We start from the raw sequence: 9147 nt of genomic DNA, 5'->3' as shown, positions 1-9147 counted from the left end.
TTGGCATCGACTATTTCTATGGTTGCTTAGGTATATTGTTTCTGAGTACCATTTTTAATAAAATATATCACTTTTTTCCCATATTTAGTATAAAGGGGGTAACGCCTCTTTATCCAGTTATGCTCACACACATAACATCTACATATATATTATAATATTAAATGTAGCGCTTTACTTTTTTCCAACTTTTTTTTATCCACAATAACTTTAATAGAGAGGTTTCGAACAGTAATAAATTGCAGTAACAAAATTTTTATTATTTTTATTATTATTATTATTTTTTTTATTATTTATTAATTATTTAAATTTTTTGCTAACGATAAAACTTTTTCAAGTATTGTCAAATACCCAACATTAGTGGTCTTGAAATTATTTCTTATCTTGAGGTACAAAGTCACTGTTAACAACTAAAATTTCTAAGTTGTGAAAGACTTTAATTTTTTTTTTAGAACCAACGTACACACAAGAAAAGACTTTGGCTTAGAGATTTAACGAAAAATCACTCTTTCCAACACTTTCCACAGCAGTTTCTTTATGCTAAGTATGCAATTAAGAAATAAAGCACTCTAGACAAAAAAAAATCATTAATTAACTATCATACCATCAACTATCTTCTCGATTACCAACTCAACTATCAACTATCTTTCAGCTGCTGTACAGTTATAGCTATAATATTCACAGCGCCACTGGACGCAATTCTGTTGTTGCATTTAGCGCCCATTTGGTTGAAAGAAGGTCAAGACGATAGCTTTGATAGTGACAGAATTAATCACAGTAATAACGACCGTGGCGCAAGAGGTAAATCTGGAAGAAGAACCAACAATAATAAGAAGAGCAAAGCAGAAAACACTTTTCGAAATACCTGTGATTCTTTACATTATATGAACTTTACCACGACTTATGAACTTACACGAAACTTAGCTGCTGCGCTGACTTGGTCATATAGTTCGCATATAATAAGATGCTCTAGCTATAAAAGTGTTTAATTCTGTACCCACTGTTGGAAAACGTGAAAGAAGATGCTTGCATCTTCCACAGAAGCACCAGTTGACCAACTTCCAGTACTATCAACTAGAAATAGTAAGCTACTGAACGGACTGGGTGACGACAGTTATTGAACGCTGCTAACAACAACTTATATTTGTAATGCCCAAGTAACTAAATAACTAAGTAAGTTAGAATCACAGAACCTTCTTATATTAATAAAATCATAGTTAGTAGGGATACAGTCTAGTAATAATAGATTATCCAAATAATACTATTATTGGAATATTTAAAGTAAGATTAAATTTAAACGCCAGAGAATTTAATATATCTGAACGTGATTGTTCTTTGTGTAATCGTCATGAAACAGAAAATATATGTCATATTATTGGAGTGTGTCCGATGTTTTAAGAACATAGACATCCTTTTTTTGATGAAGCAGTTCTGTCCGGAGAAGAAGTTAAAGTCTTGTTAAATGATAGCAATACTAATAATCTTTACAAATTTATGAAAAGTGTTTTAAATTACAGAACATTAATTATTGCAGAATTTATATGAATAATAATGTTAATAATATGCACAAATTTTTGTATGCCAATCTTACATGCAACATATATTCCATATGATTGTCAATTTAGATTTTAAGTAAAATTCTTTAATTTTTGTGAGTGAATAACCATTGTGTAGTTTTTGTTTTCATATGAAGAACAATATAAAATATTTCGAATTTCGGACCCATGACGTTCTTACCAAATTTACTGATATTTTATACGCTTTCTTAAAGTAATTTTGAATATCTTAAACCATTTAACACTTAATTATATAGAATAAACTTCTTTTAAATATACCTAGAACAAATGTTTTCAGAAAAATATTTATTTAAAATCTGTACGTAGTACGTAGACAATATCTCACTTAAATGATTTAGATTTTGCAAACATAAAATGAATTTGCCGTAACCAAAAATTTATATAGAAAATATCTCAACTTGGTGCATATGTGCAACGTGTCACTGCACATTTTGATATACAAAAGAGTCATCAAGAAGTCTAAAGTGCAAACCACATATTTAGCCTAACAAACAGCACTTGACCACAAAGTACCCAAACATATGAGCCGAAACAGCAGAATCCAGTGAGTGCACTGAAGGCATAAAACATTCTAATATAAATACCCGAGTAGGAAAAGTGAAAATATTTAAAATAAAATTCCAAATAAACACCGAAATAAGTTTCCTGCATAAAACATACACAATTCATCCTTTTTTCTTTTTTTTTTTTGACTGGTGTTTTTCACTTGCCACCAACGAAACACCAAAACTGAACACAAGTGGCAACACTGTTTGGAGTGCTAAAGCGGTGAACATAGCTATGCAGTGTTACTGTGTCACAGTGTAACAGTGTAGCAATGAAGCAGTGTTGCCGTGTAGCAGTTTGGCAGTGCGGCAGGACTTTACTTCACTACGGCTCTGTGCATTGTGGTGTTGGTTGTTTGTGTTGGTGCAATTGTGACATACGCCATACATAAATAAAAGGTTCGTTTTGTGGTGCAACTGCAAACAACATGAAACCGTAAACAAAACAAACTGAAATAGAAGCAGAAATGAAATGAAATGAAATAACAAAACACAACAAAACAAAATAGAAAAAAAGTAGTATTTTTTAAGCCGAGCTGAGCACGAAAAATAATTGCCAAACGTTGTGTTGTGTCTCTTCTGTAGCAAAACCACTGTAACGCGCACGGAAACTTACTTGGACAGTTGCTTTGGGGAAACCGGAAATTGTGATGTAGGCACGTTCTTTCCATGACAGATTTCCGCCATATGTGGAAATGTATGCAAAAGCCAAACGGAACTGTAAAACAAAACAGAGTACAATATAAACAATATATAAATGAAAATGTTAAAAAAGTAGTAAAAAAAAAAAAAACCAAGTATTAAATAGAAATAAACTGGCAGAGTGCAAAGTGCACAATGCACAGTTAAAGTGCTGTTGGTGCAAACAGCAAGAAAATTACAACATTTTAATTTATTGTCGTTGCACAAACAAACCACAGAATAAATTTCAAAAATGGTAAAACTTTTTAAATAAACACTAAGTTTAATTACCAAACTTCCGAGCAGCACCACGAGTAAACCGTAACCAACAACTCTGCCATCCAACACGCTGAACTTAATTTCCTTGCCAATCAGTGCAAAGGAGACGGGCTTTAAAAATTTCCAAAGTAAATCAAGACGCTTCACAACGTTGCACTACACACGAAAAAAAAAAACAGGAAGACAAAATAGAATTTAGTTAAAATTTAGCAAATAAAGTTTAAATTAAGTAATACTAAAATATTTTCTAAAGTATATTCTAGTTAAAAAATTTTCCAATATGAGTTAAAATTTTACTTCGCATAGATCATTTTGTAATTATGACTAAATGATGCTTAAAAAAATCGTTTTCTCCGAGCTTAACTAAAAGATAGCACTAACGAAGAGTAAGTAGTGGAATAATTTGACACATACGTCATATTGTACGTCAAAACTCTACAAAAACACATAAGTTGAGTCCGCCAAAAACTAGCTTATATTGAGCTAGCTCATATATAACTATAGCTCACATCATGTTCAGTGATCATATCGAGTTGTTTTTGCCCGACAAAGAATATTTTCGGCAAGTACTGCTTTTCTGTCTCAACCAAAAGTAAAACAGCAGTTGAAGTAGAAACATATGGTGAATACGATCCATCGATTAAAAAGAGTTAATTTTTATATGAAAGATAGTTAGCGTGCCTACTATAGGCATAAAAAGTGTAAAGATGATTGCAGGTACTATGATATTGCAGGTACTATGATGATCCAACTGAAATTCAACAGCAATTGGCAAAAGCATTAAATGTGTCTTAACAAGCAAACAGAAGACATCTACGTACAGCAGACCAGATCAATATGCTGGGAAAATATATCCCATATGGTTTGAGTAGACTTCTAATGGAAAATCGCAATGTCACCTGTGAAATGCTCATTCAATGTCAAGAAAAAAACAATTATTTTCGTGTCGATGTTTGTGACAGTTGAAGAACAACAGATTTATTTTAAAACCTCGAAGTGCATAAAATCGTGGCTTTCATCTAGTAAAGCCGGTTTCTGAACACCAAGACTGAATCGTTTCGACAAAAACACAATGTTTTGTGTCTGGTAGAATAAGGGTCGTGTTGCGTGTTATAAACCGTTAATGCACAATACTATCGCCAATAAATTTAAATTTCCATTTAATTTAAATCACGCATTAAATGAAATACTACCGGAATTAGCCAGAAGACAATGTTTAGTGATTTTGTTGCACGATTTTGGTCCGTCCCACACTGTAAAATCAGTGAAAGACATCTTAAAATCCCTTAGATGAAATATCCCACTGCTTCCCTTGTACTTTCCAGACTACACCCCTGATTATTTATCACCGCTTCCATCAATGGGACACATGATCGCAGAGCAGCATCTCAGCAATTTTGAAAAAGTTAGAAAATAGTTCGACAAATAGTTTGCCGTAAAAGACAAACAGTTTTTCTGATATCTTCTTCTTCATTCCATTGCGTTTTCAGAGGAACATTGCGTTTTTCTGGCATAATATTCATATATAACCTGAACGTTGGATTAAATGTGTAATACCGATGGCCAATATTTTGAATAAAAAAACTAATTTCTCTTGAAAATGTTGTGTTTTCTACACCAAACAAAAACCGGAAAAAAATTATATATACCAAGTAATATATATATACCAAGTAATGCTTAATTATACTTAAATAATTATAATTAAAAGAATGGCAGCGTATTGTAGAGGAGGCAATGGTCCATCCTAGACTCTGATGCCAAAATGATGATGATGATAATTACAATTAAACATACTCTTCCAGACTTAATACACATTTAAATACTTTATTTTTCAAATAAATTTTTTGCTACATAAATATTATAATCATTTATATTATATTTTATGATTATATATGAAAGTGTAATTGCATAGAAAAATATCTATAATTGATTTTTCAAAATAAGTTCGAACTTTTTGTATCTAAAACTGAAATTTCAACTACAAATCACACAAAAAGCAAATGATTTGCTTCAATATTTCTCATAAGCCGAACGACTTGTTTACATTTCTGTTTTTTGTCATCAACAATAAAAACATAAACAAAAACATTTTCCAAAAGTAGTTTAAGTGCTAAATCCAAAGTCACTTAACTGTTGACACTTTAAGCGAGAGTTTACTGCACCATAATACAATCGACTTAACATAGAAGAGCTTGTAAAAGTCCTCTTTGCATATGCAAGGAAATGAAAATATAAACAAAAACTTGACTTTCTGATTTTGTTGCTTACTTATAGCTCAATTGTTGCAGCAACACTTCTGTTTTCATTTCCAGCACTTCGACCCTCTGCCCCCAACCCTTACCCACATCTCTCAAACGTTCTCAACCAAACGTTCTTGTTCTTTTCAGTGTAACTGCAACTGAATTTTAGTGTGGTTGTGTATTCTTAAACGTTTTCTAAGTGTGGCTAATGAAAAGTAGACTGACAAACAAAGGAGCTGAAGTAACACGTACACACAATCACACACACACACAACACAACCACACACACACACACAAATGAAAGCATAAAAAATTTCTTCAAAAGAAACACTAAAAAATTACGTATACGTCTAGTAGCACTTCATGTGCTTTATACGAGCGACGAGTGACTACTCAGCCACACTCCGGGCAATTGTTTTATGATTTCTTTAGTTTTTTTTGTTTTTGTTTTTGTTTTTGTTTTTGTTTTTGTTTTTTGCAGGCTTTAATTTGTTTGTTTAGTTGAGTTTCGTTGTAGTTTACATTTGCTTTTAAATTTATTCAATTTTTTTTTTTTAATTGAACAATTCCTTATGGTTTTACTTAAGCAATTACAGGATAAACTAAAATGCATAAGCTGCACTTTATATTCTGTTCTGCACTGCTTTTAAGTTTCGGATGGACTCTTGTAAACGTGTACCGAATAACAGAGAACTGGTGTTAAGTGTTCAATGAAATAATAATCAAAGGAACAGTCATATTTGGAAGTTTCCTTTATTTAGTAGAAGAACCATACTTACAATTGAACAAAATGATATTAGCAACTCGTTACGGGTCAAGATTAATTACGGAAATAAAGGTATTTAAACAGAGAAGCTATTCTTACAGAATGAATACTATAGCAATTAAATCAAGTAAAGATCGAATTAAGGAGTCAATTACTAGATCAATTAAGAATATAACTATAGAAAATCATAATATCAGCGAAACTGCATATAGAAATACTAGAAGAAACTTAAAAATGAGGTTTCATTCAACCTGCTGAATACGAACATTAAATACCTTAACCAGCAAATTCAGTAAAACATACCCAGCAAATCCATAAATAAGTATATTTTTGATACCTTCCTAAGAAAATGAAGTCAGTGACTGTAGTAGAAACAAGTTATTATGCCGGGTTTTATTTTTTTCATTACCCTTGGTATATGCAATCACCATCTGATGAGGGTTTCCCTGATCAGTGTTTCCTTGAATGTTCGGACTAAAAATGTTCAAAATTTCTTATAACATCAATAGCAGGATGTTAACTAGTTTTAAATGATTCTAAATACAAGCCTGTGTATTTTCGCCAACTATAACATAAACAAATTACTTTTCCTACTCAAAGAAATCCAGTTGGTATATACATCTGAACAAAAAACCAAACTGCTACTGCTCAAATGAAATAGCTTCTCGCTGTTTGATAAAGCCTCACATAGCACCAAATCCTTGGTTTAGTACACAAATGCCAGAAGTCACAACAGAATCAAACTGTTATCCAGGCTCTAGGATCCGTTATACCTAGCTAAATTGAATTATACAGCGTAATTCATTTAACATGAGAAGATACTATTTTCACAAATTGTTTATATATTCAACACAAAATCGAAACCTACCCTATAATTCCTACCTATATACCTAACTTATGATTCACCTTAGGTATTAAAGGATTTCTTACACAATATTATAAGATAAGAAATAGGCAGGGTATCGGCTCCGAACGAATAGAAGCACGGCGACAATAGTTGATCTTTAGTGCTGCTACAGATCGTAACCGAACAGAAACTCCTTCGAATGAAAGCCAAAATGTCAGTAGTTGAGAACATCCAATATCAGTGGTTAGGACCACCAATATCAGAAGTTCTTTAGCCAATAGATGATTTAGCTAATTGTAAATGAATAAAAGTAAAGTGAAAAAGAATTTTATACACTTTTGAATAAAACTTTAATTTAGTGAAAATCATTTTTAAAGAAATATAGTATTCTTAAATCCCCTTTTTCGCTGACCTAAGAGAACTACAAAACACTTCAAAATTAGAGATATAGCCAAGTTTATGGACTTTTCAAGTTAATTTGGTTTTCCTTAAATAGCGAAGTAATGACTATATTTGTCGACGTTATCCGTTCGTCTTTATATTACTTTTACTACTTTCGTCTTTATACTTATTTACCTCCGGGTTTTGCGATTAGACAATGTTTTATGCACACTAGCATCATTATTTTCACTGCAGTGGGCTTTTAATTTGCAAGCACAACACTCCAACCTAACCTAATCAATTCGCAAACTACTTTAAATCACAGTACATTTTACTTATACGAACTAAATTCTTCAGTTATTGTAAAATAATTGATATTGACAATAATTTTACAATTGCTTAAACAAGACTTTTTGCAACAAACATATTTATACACAATAATTCCTACTAAGACCTAAACTCTTACTACAGCTTCTGTCTAAAAACATCCACCTCACTTGTCTCAATAGACGTGTACATTACACAAATTAAAGGTAACATAAAAATTTAATGGTAAACGTATCTGAGCAGATGTCAAGCCATTTGGTTAATAAAAATTGTTACTTCCTGAAAGTAATGTATAGCAGCAATACTCTTAAGGATAGCACCATCAGAGTTAAAAAAATAGTGTGCAGATAAAAAACAAAATTCGACACAAAAAAGTTACTGTCCATGGGAGAGCGTTCCGTGTTATGTGGGCGAAAACTAACTGGAGACAAAAGCACGCAAAGCCTGTCAAACTCTAAACATCAACTGTCAAACTACAATAACTACAAAAACTCGGTACAAAAAGCCTTTGTTTCAGGGAAGTACAGAAAAAACTCATACAAATCAAAACAAAATAGAAGGAAGTGTACAAATTTCATACATTTTTCGGTTGTGCCGTTTCGGCACAGAAGTCAATACATCAACGACTATAAAGCCAATACAAATACGAGTACTCGCAGTTGTTCACTTACAATAGCGGAAAGTAAAACAAAATAGCTTAAAATACTTAATAAAAAAAATATTGGAAAAAATATTAACAGATTTTAAAAAAAAAAATTGCTCTTATTTTGTGCTATTATTTTTTTTGCAGTGCACTCGCAAATACGTTGATACACTGAGCAAAAAAGTAAATCAGTAAAACAAACAGAACTTACATTTTCGTTTTCCTGTAGTTGCTCGGGCGTCATTTTCCGTTGGTCTTGTTTCCAGCCAATATTCGCAATAAAGGCGACTGTCACACATCCCAGAGCGCCGGCCGATGGATAGCCAATGGCTTTACTGCCCATCACAGAGATGCAGCCACCTAAGACAGTTAAAACAAATCGCAGTCCATACACGTAGCGCTGTAAGTGAGAAAAAAATAAAATTTTGACTTGCATAAATGTTTGTGTGGAAAACCATTTTTCAAATTTTCTTTTTTTATTACTCGTATTATTTTTTGTAATATTTTTTTGTCTTTCAGAAATAGTTTCCGAAATTGTAGTTATAGTGCAAAAAATCTTTACAAGAAGCGTTGACTTTGCCAACTCCAACAAAATTTGTTTTCTAATCCTATTTTACTTGAGCTTTGAATTGAATTGATGGGCGTCGGTCTATTTGCGTGGGATGTAGGTGTGGGCAATATGTAAGCCTAGTCGAAATTTCATCAACCTTTTTTATGTTTTTGCTGAAGTTTTTTTTCTCAAAAACTATTTATATTTGTTGCTTGGGTGTGGAGTTTCGAAAATATTGTCACTACCAATTGCTTGTGGTAGGCTTCATTGCTAGTTTGGAGCAGTTCCACTGGTCCACAACTATAATTTAAGAT

At 32.2% G+C, this 9147-nt stretch overlaps 1 protein-coding gene across 1 annotated transcript in view; it reads right to left on the bottom strand.

The window, feature by feature from the left end:
- The window catches only part of LOC119685307 (sodium/hydrogen exchanger 9B1-like), a 14217-nt gene extending 5516 nt beyond the window's left edge, over window positions 1-8701 (bottom strand). Inside the window, exons 1-3 of the mRNA XM_038099552.1 lie at window positions 8495-8701; window positions 3092-3235; window positions 2736-2837 (exon numbers count right to left, since the gene is read on the bottom strand). Of these exons, the coding sequence (XP_037955480.1) occupies window positions 2736-2837; window positions 3092-3235; window positions 8495-8626 (378 nt within the window). The 5' untranslated portion in view covers window positions 8627-8701. The remainder of the gene's footprint in view (window positions 1-2735; window positions 2838-3091; window positions 3236-8494) is intronic.
- Between the last annotated feature and the right edge of the window lie 446 nt (window positions 8702-9147).

This window comes from Teleopsis dalmanni, chromosome 2, assembly GCF_002237135.1.
Source record: "Teleopsis dalmanni isolate 2A chromosome 2, ASM223713v2, whole genome shotgun sequence".
NCBI classification, from domain to species: Eukaryota; Metazoa; Arthropoda; class Insecta; order Diptera; family Diopsidae; genus Teleopsis; species Teleopsis dalmanni.
Note: the sequence above shows the minus strand (reverse complement) of the source record. Positions and strands in the feature narration are given on the sequence as shown.